At 40.5% G+C, this 15530-nt stretch overlaps 1 protein-coding gene across 5 annotated transcripts in view; it reads left to right on the top strand.

Moving 5' to 3' along the window:
* stx1a (syntaxin 1A (brain)) overlaps nt 1-13023 on the top strand; it is a 50248-nt gene extending 37225 nt beyond the window's left edge. For 2 of the 5 annotated variants that reach the window (XM_082178977.1, XM_082178978.1), the window contains exons 7-9: nt 35-105; nt 3437-3574; nt 8347-10397. In XM_082178977.1, the coding sequence (XP_082035103.1) occupies nt 35-105; nt 3437-3574; nt 8347-8631 (494 nt within the window). In that variant the 3' untranslated portion in view covers nt 8632-10397. Of the gene's footprint in view, nt 1-34; nt 106-3436; nt 3575-8138; nt 10398-10461 lie in introns of those variants that run through there. The other 3 variants (XM_082178980.1, XM_082178981.1, XM_082178979.1) reach the window with 3 other exon arrangements.
* Nucleotides 13024-15530: the final 2507 nt, after the last annotated feature.

The following is a 15530-nucleotide window of genomic DNA, read 5'->3' on the forward strand; positions in this document are numbered from 1 at the left end:
CAAGCAATTAATATCATGTTTTTTTTCTGTGTAGCCGGAAGAAATACAACAAATGAGGAGTTGGAGAGCGTGTTAGAAAGTGACAACCCCATCTTCACTTCAGGGGTGAGTGGATACAGCATCAGCTACTGGTCATTACAAAGATACTTTGCTAATCAGTTGAAATAATAAAAAGTTGGAATAATCTTGTTGTCGGAGTGGCTGAAATGGACGGCTTTACTTTTATGAGCTCAGTGAAGGTGAACCACGGTCCAGTTCTTGATATTGGTTCGCAAAAGGCTATCGGCTAATATCTATGGTAGTGGTCATGACCTCTGGCCAGAGGTAGTCTCGCTTTAAATGAGTACAGATCTATTGAGACTAACTTAAGTACTTTTACGGGAGAGCAAGCATGGGCACTCATCTAAATAGTATTAGTCAATTACCTCTGTCGAATGACCCAGACTAACGAGTTCATGACCGTGAGATCCGTGTCCATGGCCTCAAGACTCTGAGTGACATTGGAATGGGAATGAAGTCTATGACTACAATCTAAAGTCAAGAGTTAAATAGGATTATCAAATGTCTAAGTAAATAATCATTAAAATGACCAATAATCAATTGCCATTCTAAACTAAATTCTAGGTAAGGATAACATGGGAGTCAGAATGTTAACTGGAATTAAATACTTTACTCACTGAAAAGACAGGAAACCTTCAGCCACACCATTGGATTCAGTCATTGGACTTGACTTGTGTGGCCTTTACAGGACACTAAGACACTAACATATTTGCTGGGTCTTTAGAGCTGCAAAAGTTCATATTTTGTGTGATCCGAGTTTTCAATCACCTTCTGAGAACATACTGCACTTTTTTTGTTGTTATTTTTGCGCTCAGTAAACCAGCTAGTAGGGATGTCAATTTTCACAAATTCCCATGATCGATCGTCATTTAAATTAACGATCAATTAATCGATTAATCGTTAGCCTTAATACTGCGATATGCGTCTGCAGTAGCTATAGCCAACAGCATGACAAGGGTCTGCAAATGCTGCTCAAAACGCTACTGTATGTTCCTCACCAAATCAATGAGAATGGTTTTAAATATAAATAAAGGGCTAGTAGGATTGTAAAATGTTTCGATGTGATTGATAATTAAATTAATTATTTAATAATCAAATATAACTACTAATACAACGTGTCACCAACGCCGCCTCATATGCGGTGAGAATGTGTGAATGTTGTGGACGCGCTCTTCCTGGAACAACTGCACGCGCTGAATGAATCTGCTACCGTTAAACTGGAGCACTTTGCTAGCACGTTATTTATCTAAAAGAAACGCATCCTATATGAGATTAATCAGATATATTCAAAATAAACATAATATTACAAATTATATCTGCACAAAATGACGCAAATTCATGCACAAGTGAACTTGAACTAAGTTACGTGCCATTCATTCAGAACTACTCATGTTGTGGACGCGCTCTTCCTGGAGCAACGCGACACGGCAACTAAACCCAAATAATTCACAATGTTTTATTACAATATTGTTCTCTTTATAATGTTATGTAATATTACAGTCCCAATAGTCATTATTAGTCGTGCACTGCCGTTTGAGCTGCGCGCGCTGAAGCTGACGCTTTACTACAGAGTTAATTCTTAACCAAATGCATCCAATATGAGATCAGTCAGATATAGATAGGCCTACACAAAATAACAGTATTACAACTTACATTTGCACAAAACAAAAGGCTGCGAATGCACACGCAAACTTATAGTCATGATGAAGGTGTAAAAATGGTCCCAAACATAACTCTGGCGCGCTCGCTTTACATGTTTCGCGGTTGAGCAGCGCGCACGCGCATGAAGACCAGTGTTGTTTTTGGCAGCCCTTTTAGTTTAAGTCTTAGTCTTAGTCTTTTGGACGAAAATGCTTTTTAGTTTTAGTCACATTTTAGTCACTTATAAACTTGATAGTTTTAGTCAAGTTTTAGTCGACGAAAACACAAAAAGGTTTTAGTCAAGTTTTAGTAAATTTTTGTAAAAAAAAAAAAAGAAAGCAGTCTTTAACAAATTAATTTAGGTTAAAAAGTATTGGAAATGGGCTTAGGTTTGACAGGTTGTAGCAAGTGTTGCAATTCGAGTGTTGTAACTCAATTCAATTTGAGCTACTACAACATTACACACAGATAAAGTGGTAACAGTGGAATCACTGTTTTACTCCAAAAAAGCCAGAAATAAAAACATTCTTACTTTGGCAATTGTGGCTTTATTATATAATTAGTTAAATAATAATTAATGTTATAATCTAAGTTATATAATAATTATATATTACTTTGTACCAATTAGCCCACTAAACTAATGCTCGGACACACTCGGTCTCTCTCCTGCGCAGACACACTCGGTCTCTCTCCTGCGCAGACACACTCGGTCTCTCTCCTGCGCAGACACACTCGGTCTCTCTCCTGCTCGGACACACTCGGTCTCTCTCCTGCGCAGACACACTCGGTCTCTCTCCTGCGCAGACACACTCTGTCTCTCTCCTGCGCAGACACACTCGGTCTCTCTCCTGCGCAGACACACTCGGTCTCTCTCCTGCGCAGACACACTCGGTCTCTCTCCTGCGCGGACACACTCGGTCTCTCTCCTGCGCGGACACACTCGGTCTCTCTCCTGCGCGGACACACTCGGTCTCTCTCCTGCGCGGACACACTCGGTCTCTCTCCTGCGCAGACACACTCGGTCTCTCTCCTGCGCAGACACACTCGGTCTCTCTCCTGCGCAGACACACTCGGTCTCTCTCCTGCGCGGACACACTCGGTCTCTCTCCTGCGCAGACACACTCGGTCTCTCTCGCGCACTGTCGCTCGCGCAGTTCGTTTCGCTTTTGTCCAGTCCGGCGCCTCATATCGAAGATGTGTGGCGAGTGACTAGCCGCAGCCGCAGGTGTGTTGTTGTTGTGTGGGATCTGGTGCGCGGCATGGCGGCAGCCGGGTGGTGGGCGTACCCAAAACAAGGATAGGAAGCGGCAGCATTGCTGATACTTTTTTAGCTCAAAACAGACAGATTTCACGCAAAATAGGCAGAAATGACATGCATTGTGAACGTCAGACTTATAATCATTTTCGTTCCGTCTCGTCTCGTCAACGAAAACTCGAAAACGTCTCGTCATGTTTTAGTCACCTTAGAGCCATTTTTAGCTAGTCATCGTCGCGTTATCGTCATAAAAAAAAGGTGCGTCAACGAAATCATTTCGTTATCGTCATCGTTGACGAAAACAACATTGATGAAGACCTGCTTAATCGATGATCGATAAGTTGTATCGATTAAATGTATTATCGACAATTAATCGATCGTCGATTAATCGTTGACATCCCTACCAGCTAGTGATTGAAGCAGACTTATGTTGGAAAACTTTCTAATATCTTTAATCTTTAATTTTTCCCCCCCCTACAGATCATCATGGACTGCAACATCACTGAACAGGCCATGAACGAGATTAAGACGCAACACAATGAAATCCTCAAACTGGAGAACAACATCCGTGAGCTGCATGATATGTTCATGGACATGGCCATGCTGGTAGAAAACCAGGTGAGAGTAGAGCTGATCACACTGATCAGTATTAACCACTGAGGCTGTAACATAAAGAAGTGTAAGTGTAATCTAAAGAAATTCATCTTTTTTACCAATACATTTTTGTTTGTTACTTTACTTGGATAATTTGAGTAGTTCACTTAATTTGGAATTGTAGCAAACACCTATTGTTTATTATATATATATCTCAAACTTTTTATCCAGAGTAATCTAGACAAGGATTTGTAGACATGCATTTCCAACATACCATTAAAGTTACAGTACATTTACTTAAAATATTTTGAGTGTAGAGAGAATCACTGATTATAATGGCTTATTGCGATCACTGGTTGTAATGGTAAATGTTCTTGCGTTGCGATGCAATGCTCACATCTGTAGACATGGTTTAGCACTATTATATGTTTAATGTTTCCTCAGTAACACCTAAGCTATGGAAGCTTGTTTCCGCCACAAAATAAAACATTTTAAAAGATAATTGCAATTTTTTATCTCACAATTGCGAGTTTACATCTCGCTATTCTGACTTTATTTCTCAGAATTGCAACTTTTTATCTCACAATTGCGAGTTTACATCTCGCTATTCTGACTTTATTTCTCAGAATTGTGAGAAAAAAAGTCTGAATTGTGAGATAAAAAGTCGCAATTATTATTATTTATTTATTATTCAGTGGCGGAAACAAGCTTCCATACTAAGCAGATAAATATGTCTCTGAGCACAAACTTTAAAACTGTGCACAACTTGAGGAAAAATGTCTTCTGGACTGTAGTCTACATAAATACGGCATGTTACCATTAACTAATAGGCTATAGTTTGATAGATGACTTACTCCCTTCTATTAACTGTTCAACAACAAGCACAGCAACTAATAATAATATAAAAGTACAATATTTTTAACCAGACAAATTTGATTAAAACATGCTAATATCAACCATCAGGGCCCTTTGTCATCATATTCTGCTGAAATGCACACACTGATTTTGTGATGATGCACTTATTTGTAATGATGATTTGAGGATAATGAGGATTTATTACATTTTGTTTTATTTTGGTGATAGCTCTCTTCCTTACTGTGTTGATTGCTTGTTGTATTTCTTGTCAAAGGTAACGTATGCAGGACTATAGAAGATGACATGGTGAGCTAGGATCATTTTAGGCTCAGTTTACTTTTTCTCGACGAGTGCGTCACAACTTGGCTATATAAAAATGCACGAAGATAAGAAATAAGGATCAAAAGTCTTTAATAATCCACACTAAAAGGTAATCCCAAAAATGGCAGGCAAACGGAACACAACCGTTAACATAAGACAGGTTTCCATCCAATGATTTTTTTGCGAAAACAGGTTTAGCGCACCACAATGTTTACTGATATAGATGATGGAAAAGCCAATTATCGAATTTTTTTGAGCAAATGTCGACACAATCTTTTTCTGTTTAACTTTAATATAAATATATATTACATTGTATATATTCAGAATAGGCAGTAGTTGCTCCCATTATAAAAATAATAATAAGCCTATTAGCCAGCATTCTTTTCATTTTACAATCTAATAAAAGTTAATCAGAAAAACAATACTACACCCATTTCTGAATATTGCCTGATGATCAAGTCTATATAGTCTTTATAACGAAGTACAAAGAACATGACACTAAAAATAATGTATACAATTTAATAGTATATAATAAAGTTTTCAAATTAAATAATGACATCTTTGCATTACTGCAAACTTGTTATTTTCTCAATAGTTCAATTGTATAAAATAAATAGAACAATGAATAAGAACATTTGTATGCTCATGAAAATAAGATATCTTGAACATTCTGTCCAGACAAACAGGGACATTTATGCAGATGTAACATATGCTTTATATAAAGATCTGTGGATCATTTTTGGTGTAAGTGTATTGTGATTGTCAAAACATTTGGTAACTAAACAGATTTTAGTTAAGTTTAGTGACAACATGGTTTTTTTTTTTTTTTTTTTTTTTTTTTTTTTTTAAACTGTGTTGTGAAGCACTTTGTGGCCCTTGTCTGTGAAAGGTGCTATATAAATAAAGATTACTTACTTACTTACTTACTTACATGTTACAATATTTACATGGTACAATGACTGGAAAGCTACTGTTTTTATTAGTGCTTGACACAAATTTCTCGATTTCAATTCAAATCTTGTGATTTGATTCTGATCTTGATTCAAAATCGATTCATTTTTTGCAGAAGAAATTGTTGAATAAAGTCGCTATTTTTCCGCACAAATTGTATTCTCGTCGCGTCCTGTCATAAAATGACTGTTGTCACATGGATTATTTAACAATGTAAAATGTACAACCTTTTTGGACCTTGAAAGTGGTAATTAAATTGCTGTCTATGGAGGGGTCAGAGAGCTGTCCTATTTCATCAAAAATATCTTCATTTGTGTTCCGAAAATGAACGAAAGTCTTACGGGTTTGGAACGACATGAGGATGAGTAATTAATGACAGAACTAACCCTTAAACTCTCTTTATGGCAAAAAAGTCCAGGAGAAAATCTAATCAAATGAAAATATTGTCATCATGTAGTGGCCAGATTAACTGATGTCACTTAATGTCAAATCTCTGAGTACATTAGCAGTTAATTGCACATGATTTACAGTAGCCTTGAGATATTGTGGCATCCATATTATGACAATCTGGTATTCTTATTTGTTTTAAGTCATTATATAGTACAAAATATTTTGAGCTGTGTTATTTAGGCGCACAGAGACATCAAGAATTACCATATGAATCTCAACAATGGTGACAATCAACAAAGCTTTTTTTGTGACCATTAATTGTCATCATCAACAATAATTGTCACCATTGTTGAGATTCATAGACTGATTCTTGATGTCTGTGTGAGTCTATATGATCCTGTAAAAAAAAATGTTTTATTCATAATGACTTATTAAACATTTTCAAAGTATCACAGCACTGTAGGAATTTCTGCAGTAGTATTCGCATATGAAATGAACAATTAATATAATTAAAAAAACAATTTAATCAGAGACTCTAGCCACTAAATGATGACTATACCATCACTTAAAAGTGACCAAAAATATCTGATCAGAGATTCTCTTGCATTTTTATTTATTTTTTGCCATAACAAACATGTATTATAAACACAGCAACCAGAGAAAAACTAATGTTAAAATATCAAGGGTCAAGAGCCCAACTAAAGCAAACACCGATAACCATAATGGTGACACAAAGCTTTATTATTTTCAATAAAACATCAAAATCTAAACCTCAGTTAATTCTCAATAAGACCTTTAGGATGAAATAAGTAAAGTACAGATTGTAATAAGTGAAGATGCTGATATCTTGAGAGATCTGTTAGTGTTTAATGTTCAGTCGGGATTTAAAGTGTTTCTGTATCGTCTGTTCTGTGGGTCACCGTTGTGTTGAAGAGTAGAGCCTGTGCTTCAGTCCAGGATGAGCAGAGAAACACTGATCTTACGCCTCATATTGCTTTATTTAAGAGGCAGTAACTGTATAGTTACTGATGCAGTGACGTATAGTTACTTTACTTCATGTGTGTAGTGAACTGCAAGAGATTCACTTTTGACAGTGAATATCTGTGTTAGCAATAATTGAGGAAATACCTGTAAAGTAACTGTTTTTCTGGTAAAAGTTGAACGAAGATTTCTATAAAAGTATTTTTTTTAGTGTGGATAAGGCTAAGGTGTGGCTCAGTTTTGGGGTTTCTGGTTTACTTAAGGCTGATAATCAGTACCAACACTAAAACCTGTTCAGGCCCAGTGCAGGGCCAGTTATGGTCCATGTCTTTAATCCATATCTGGGACACTCCAGGACCGTCCTTCTTTGTGGCATGTGGGCCGTGGGAAAAGGGGCTGTGTAGACCGGATCTGGCCCAGAAAAACATTTGTATGTGGGAATAGGTACAATTCCACAATGAGTCGTTCACTGGGCTTGGTTAAAATAAAAGCTATATGCGGAGACTAACAATAAGTTTTCAGTTTTGAAACTTACAAGATATTCTTATAGTAGAGATGACCTCTTATATGTGAAAAGCTCAAGGAAATGTTGATTTCTCAGTTCATGACCCTTTTAATTAATCACTTAATTATCTCATTAACTGCAACACTGCTTTAATGTTACTAAGATTACATTCACACTGTCAGTCCCAATCCGATTATCTGTGTATCCGATTGGAATCTGATCTAAAGTATCGTCTGTCCACATCATGTATCGCAACTGTTCAGATCGTACGACATCGTACGCCGCTCTTTTTATTCCGGAAAATCTGCATTGGTTTTTATGGCAGTGAAAACTCTGTGTAGCCGCTGCGCTGGACTACTGTGTCTTCTGAAGCGGCTTGGTAACACTTTACAATAAGGTTTCATTAGTTAACATTAGTAGATAACAAGAACTAAGAATGAACAATACTTTTGCGGAATTTATTAATCTTAGTTAATGGTAATTTCAACATTTACTAATACATTATTAAAATCAAAAGTTGTATTCAGTGTTTACTGTTTGCTAGATCAGTGGTTTAGTGAGCTGTATGTTCCTGTCTAATTTTAGGGAGAGTTAATAAACAATATAGAGAAGAATGTCTGCAGTGCTCAGGAATATGTGGAGAAGGCCAAAGAGGACATCAAAGCAGCGGTCAAAGTCCAGAAGACTAGCAGGACGGTGAGATATAGCAAACAATCCATCAAACTCCTGTCAAATCACCTTTCTCTTTTTCTTTCCTCCTTCTCTGGCGCCGTCCATCTGCTGTTCTGGTCAGGGAGAGATGATAGACTGTATAGAGTATAATGTGGAGCTTACAGTGGATTTCATTAGGGATGCAGTGCAAGAGACCACAAAGGCTGTAAAGTACCAGAGTAACACACGAAGGGTGAGTGAAAGATACGTCAGTGCCTGCCATCCGTCCTGCATGAGTATTGCACATCTGTCTCACTTCCCTCCTTTTTTTCATTCCCACTCCTTATACTGTTATGTGAAGCTTTGTCTGTGTGCTGTCAACATTATGCTAATGCAGATGTGGGTCGATTTGTTTTCTCATTCGTAAAAAGCTACTCAAAGCAAAGCAACTCAAGCCAGCAAAGGGCTATTCCCATGCTGACCAGATCAGTGAGGTTGTTGAACAGGAGGAACTGATGATTCACCATGTCAGACGCAGAGGACAGGTCCAGTAGGACAATGACAGATGACTTTATTGTTAAAGGGATACTCCACTTTTTTTGGAAATAGGCTCATTTTACAACTCCCCCAGAGTTAAACAGTTGAGTTTTACCGTTTTCGAATCCATTCAGCCGAACTCCGGGTCTGGCGGTACCACTTTTAGCATAGCTTAGCATAGATCATTGAATCGGACAGGACCATTAGCATCTCTCTCAAAAAAATTACCAAAGAGTTTTGATATTTTTCCTATTTAAAACTTGACTCTTCTGTAGTTACATCGTGTACTAAGACCGACGGAAAATGAAAAGTTGCGATTTTCTAGGCTGATATGGCTAGGAACTATACTCTCATTCCTGCGTAATAATCAAGAAACTTTGCTGCCGTACCATGAGTCCAGCAGGCGTAATGATATGATGCAGCGCCTGAAAATAGGTCTAATAGGTTAGACAAACTTAGTCCCGGTCACGTTGGAAGTTACCGAGCTGGGGACTATTTCCAGGCGCTGCGTCATATCATTACGCCTGCTGGACTCATGGTACGGCAGCAAAGTCCTGTCCGATTCAATGATCTATACTAAGCTATGCTAAAAGTGGTACCGCCAGACCCGGAGTTCGGCTGAATGGATTAGAAAACGGTAAGACTCAACTGTTTAACTCTGGGGGAGTTGTAAAAAGAGCCTATTTCCCCAAAAAATGGAGTATCGCTTTAATTCTTGCAAGCTGCAGTGTTTCAGTGAGCGACACACAGCAAGATGGCCGGAATATGTTCAAAAATGGACTAGCAGACCTATCATGTCTGAACTTGCTGAAAGAGTTTAAAGGTGCACTATGCAGGATTGTAAACAACATTTAAACTAGGCCCCTCCCTGTGGGCGGGCTCAACACTGCCAGAAGCCACGCCCCCTGCACCTGACATCATAGATCACACGTGGCCCAGCCTGCAGCAGCATCACATGAGACAGCGACTCAAGAGCGGAAACTACCTGTGGCAAGATGAGTGATGACGTGTTTCGCACATATTATTTTCAAATATCGTGTTTATCATGCATAAATGGCATTTGATTCCAGTTAAGATAATAATTTGATGACTGGCTATAATTTGTGAGCGTTAGCCAGTTTCAGTCGAGCTCACTAATAAATTCACTTCGTCCTGCTCAACTTCCGCTCACGTATTTGAAGGCTTGGGTCGTTGAGGGTAAACATCATATTATGCGACTGCACATTACTTTACGGAGAGCTTTCGACCTACTAGCTACATTCTGCCTTGAGAACAAATGGTGCAACCAGTTACTGAGCCTCTATTGTGGATTTTACATTCCAGTTTAAGCAAGAACTTATTAAGGGCTGGAGCAACCTTACCTTGGGTAATCCAACATCCTTAACTGTCAACAAGAAACAATCTGGGTTATCTTTGAAGACATGCGAGTATTGAATCTGGGATGAGATTCAACCTGGGTTTCCTGCTAGGAAGAAGAAAGATCTTCACACTTAAGGAAAGAGCGACAACCTACTGGAACTAGTACCAGTGGTGTACTAGTCCCAGTACTTATAATCGAATGGGGACATGAGGGGGAGTAATTGATGACCAGTTTGATTACTGGGTGAACTAAACCTGAATGGCAAATGGTTGAGAAGGGTTGTAATCCTTTCAGCACTAAGATATCATGAATTGTTGGGGTAAAGTGAAGATCTCTGCTTTCTGTCCATGTCCTCCACAGAAGTTGATCCTGATAGGCAGCTGTGTGTCCGTCTGTCTTCTCATCCTCATCATCTCTCTAGCCATTGGACTGAGCTAACCAAGAGACTTCACCTGTAGTGGTGCTCAGACATTACACAGGGAGAATCTTGTGCCAGGCTGGAGCTCAGGACCATCTGTTTCCATTATCTATGTGTGATATAGCCTATAGATTCAGTAGAACAAAGACAGAGTGTGTAATAATGATGAATTTTACAGTGTACAGTGCCTAGAAAAAGTATTCACTTTCTGGAGTTTGTTTTTGTTTTTGTTTTTTACACATTTTTTTACTTTGATTAAGAAAAAATATTCTATTACAGAAATTCGTCATCATTTATTACGTTAATTACACCCATATCAATCATTTGCAGTGATTTTGCATATCTGGCCACTGCTGTTTTCTTCATTGTTTGTCGAGCTCAAGCACAATTAATTTGAGATCTTTTTGAGACTCTGACTTGGGCTCTCCAGAACATGACCTTTGCTGTATCAAGCCATTCTTGTTTAGCTTTGTCTTTATGCTTGGACAGATTTGTATTCCAGCAAGACAATGACTCCATCAGGTTTATAAGCTCACAGTACATCAAACATGGCAGTTAGTCTGTTGGTCTCAAAGCTCAGTCTTGGTCTCGCTGGATCAGATTTTAGCAGTGGTCACAGTCTCTCATAAAGTGTCAATGAAAAAAATGGTCAGTGCAATAGATGCAGCTTCTGTGTTGTTGGTCATTTTGTTGGAATGAATGAAATCGTATTTTTTAGCCTGATCTCATGAAAATGCGTCTCTATAGCACACATTGTGTTTATCGTGCAATTGATACGCGAAAATGAGTGTATACGTGCATATGATACGCAGTTTTCACGTGCATATGATATGCAGTTTATTGCGTGTAATACACACGCACCCCATACCACTAATCTTACCCAAACGTATAATACACACGTACCCCACACCACTACTAAACCTACCCATGCATATCATATCACATGCTATGGAGACGCATTTAGTGTGACCAGGTTGTATTTTGTTTAAAATGTACAATAAAACTAAGTTGCATTTACAAAATACAATAGTTATGTACATCAGCAGTACTGTACATTAGAAATATAACGATTCAGTTTACAACACCTTCATAAATTGAGTAAAGACATAAAAATCCCAAAACACAACTAATGCGCTTCCTTTATACATTTTTTTGTAGAAGTCGAGTTAAAATCTGAATGTTTCGTAGAGAAGGTACATCTGTCACAGTTCTGTCACCCTTGTCTGGGTTTTCTCTTGGTTTAGTGACAGAGCTGTGACACTCCCGGTTTGTCATGTGTTTGTGTTAGTCTGGTCTGTTGTGAGCACATGGCTGTCATGTTATTTCCTTGTGCCATGTGCTCTCCTGTCTATTGTCTAGCCCCTCCCATCTTGTTATCTGATTATTGGTTAATTTGTCCCACCTGTCCTTCTCGTTACCCTCCTTTGTTTGTTCCCCTATTTAGCCTTCCTGTGTTTGTAGTCCTGTGCTGGTTCGTTTGTCCAAGTTACCTGTTCCTGGTGTTTCCTTCCCGCGTGCTATCGGGAGTTTTTGAGTTTTGTACCTTTTCTGCCAGTGACTAATACATTTCCTCTGCATTTGAATCCTCGTCTCACGTTCAACTATTCCGTGACAGAACGAACCAGCCAAAATATGTGGATACAGCAGAGCGAGATTTTTTCTCCGGGAAAGGATAAAGGATCTTCAATTTCCTTGTTTGACTACTTCGCTAGGTGCGCTCAAAGGACTGAGGAGACCATGGCAGACGGCGGTCAGCTGAGAGGAGGTAAGCCCAGGACTGCGACTGGCAACTCTTCTAAAGCTCCTATTCACCTGCAACGCTTTGAGGGAACCCGCTTGGCCAGATTCTCTGGGACTCGGGGAGGTCGTAGAGGTGGACATGGTCGTCAGGAACCCCAACGTCATTCCAGAGTCCAATCGCTCTTCAGCCAGGTGCATGTGGTCCCGTCCAGCGCAGAGCCTTCACCGCTGGTCCCAGTGCCGGTGGTCCCAGTGCCGGTGGTCCCGAAACGGAGGAAGAGAAGGAAGACTCCCTCCGTGACTGGTCCGGTGGTCCCGAGTCCGGTGGTCTCGAGTCCGGTGGTCCGGAGACGGAGGAGGAAGAGAAACCCCTCCACAACGACTCGTCCAGTGGCTCCTAATCCAGAGACCATCCCGGAGTTGACTACCATCCCTGACGCGCCGCCCAGGCGTCCTGCCCTGCCGGCCCCGCCCGAGCTGCTCGGCACATCTGCCGAGCCTGTGTCTCCGGACAAGATGGCCGCCGCCGCGCCTGTGTCGGTTCCTGCGCCTGTGTCGGTTCCTGCGCCTGTGTCGGTTCCTGCGCCTGTGTCGGTTCCTGCGCCATGGTTGCCCAAAGGGTTGTCTCCGCCCTGGTCGTCTCTGCCATGGTCGCCCGAAGGGTTCTCTCCGCCATGGCCGTCCAAACGGGCTTCACCGCCCTGGCCGCCTGTTCCGCTCTGGTCACCTGCACAGTCGGATTCGCCCTGGCCACCCGATGGACTGTCTGAGCCACCCTGGTCTTCAGCCAGGAGTCTGGACCCTCCCCTCCCTCCCTGGCTCCCCTCCCTCCCTGGCTCCCCTCCCTCCCTGGCTCCCCTCCCCTCCTCTCTCCCTCCCCTCTCTCCCTCCCCTCTCTCCCTCCCCTCTCTCCCTCCCCTCTCTGTGTATGTGTTCTGATCTGCTTGTTTTGTCTGCTCTTTGGTCTTGCACGTTTGATGTTCTTTTCTTGTTTTTGGTGTCCCTCCTTGGGAACGCCAGGTGGCGTTCCTTTGAGGGGGGGTAGTGTCACAGTTCTGTCACCCTTGTCTGGGTTTTCTCTTGGTTTAGTGACAGAGCTGTGACACTGTCATGTGTTTGTGTTTGTCTGGTCTGTTGTGAGCACATGGCTGTCATGTTATTTCCTTGTGCCATGTGCTCTCCTGTCTATTGTCTAGCCCCTCCCATCTTGTTATCTGATTATTGGTTAAATTGTCCCACCTGTCCTTCTCGTTACCCTCCTTTGTTTGTTCCCCTATTTAGCCTTCCTGTGTTTGTAGTCCTGTGCTGGTTCGTTTGTCCAAGTTACTTGTTCCTGGTGTTTCCTTCCCGCTTGCTATCGGAGTTTTTGAGTTTTGTACCTTTTCTGCCAGTGACTAATAAATTTCCTCTGCATTTGAATCCTCGTCTCACGTTCAACTATTCCGTGACAACATCGCCATCTTGCTCTGACCAAAATGACTTGAGCGCACCTGATGCCGTTCATGACTTCCCGACCCAGCGAACAAATGCAGACTTCCAGTAGGACACTTGTATGATCGGCCTCAATGCTGAACCTTCCAGACAGAGGTCAATTTATACTGTGATCAGTTTATTACACACAAATGATCTCCATGTACCTGTTTATGTGACTGATACGAAATCAACTGCTTGCTTGTCCCAGTGATATCTTGGTGATCCATACACACTGCATACACACTGCTGAGGGTGAATACTTTTAATAGGCACTATTTATTTCCCACCTTCTGTTTGTGTTGTGTTTTTGCATTGATGTGTGTTACATGTGTGTGTTGTGGCATGTTTGTAATCCATTGGGGAGAGAGCTGGGATGATGGATCAACAGTGTTACGCACTTGCTACACTCCTTACATTCAACATGACGCCATCGAGGAGAGCAGTGTCGAGCTAACCGCTGATCTTAATCTCTAACATTAGTCAACACGTATTATAACTGCCCCGTGCAACAGATTACATCAGCATAAGAGTTGTGGCACGTCCCATTATCTGTAAATTCATCGACAACATGTCATCCTCAAACTGCTCTCCTCGAATCTTTAAATATGCAATGAAGTTTCTGCCTGGGTCATTACAGTAACTCCTCTTTTCTACTTTTCACGCTGCATGGACTCTTTTCCCCATGTTTGTTTCTTGAACTCTTCCGAATACAGAAGAAAATGGTGATTATGATATGTTGTGTGCTGCTCGGAGTCGTAGTTGCTGTCATCATTGGTGGTGTGTTGGCCTGAATGACACACACAGAGCATGCTCTGATGATAAAGAGACTGGTTCTGCTGGAACACACTACAGGACTCTTGAAATCTGAACAGATTTGCACGAAATGGTTGCAGAGGGAAAACTGGGCATCATACACTGGTCATTCCAGACACAATCTCATGCAGAAACACACACCTCTTTGCCAGGAGACACATGACAGATGAAACCAACACATGTTATAAAATCTGCTCAAAATGCCCATCATACATTACCGGATTTTCTGTGAAATCTGTCGACTCCGACTGGCCAAAATCGGCAGGCTGGCTTGTCAAATCTGGGCAAAGTAGTGTTTTCCAGCCATTTACTCTGGATATTGTAGGTCATTATATAAAAATAATTAATTTTTTACAAATTATTATAAGACTTATAACACACAGGCGCCCCTGAACAAAACACAATGTACACAATGTCTGTCACTGATACTTTGAGGAAACATATTCTCTCAATCACTAATGACAGAAGCCAGTTATAATTAATAAACCACTTTAAATCTTCTTTAAATTGCAAATAAAGATTTGTGTTGTTTTTTTTTATTCTGTGATAAACAACCTGTGATTGTTGCATTTCACAAAAACAAGGAGGAGCCGAGAGAGTCGGCACTGCGAGAACGTCCCTGACTCTGTGTACTTTCATTTACGATACAAGTACATGATAAATGGTTCAACGATTATAGAAATATTATTCATTTTAAGATTTTAAAGTGCAGTCTTGTTTAACGTAATCCTTCGAAACGAGTTTGCAGCAGAAGTCACAAACAGAGCCAAATGATGTTAGTGCTGTCAATATTGTACGTTTCAGTGTATGAAAATGTAAGTAAATGTACGTGTTGTAGAAATACACATAAAAATACACACGTATACTAAACAAACCAATAGTGTAAATAAGAGCCTATCTACAGTATAGAACAGGGGGTCAAACTGTCTTTATTAGTACTGTCCCAGATAACAAAAATCATGCGGCCCAGATCTGGCCCAGATCC

Source organism: Leuciscus leuciscus (assembly GCF_965113295.1).
Source record: "Leuciscus leuciscus genome assembly, chromosome: 9".
NCBI classification, from domain to species: Eukaryota; Metazoa; Chordata; class Actinopteri; order Cypriniformes; family Leuciscidae; genus Leuciscus; species Leuciscus leuciscus.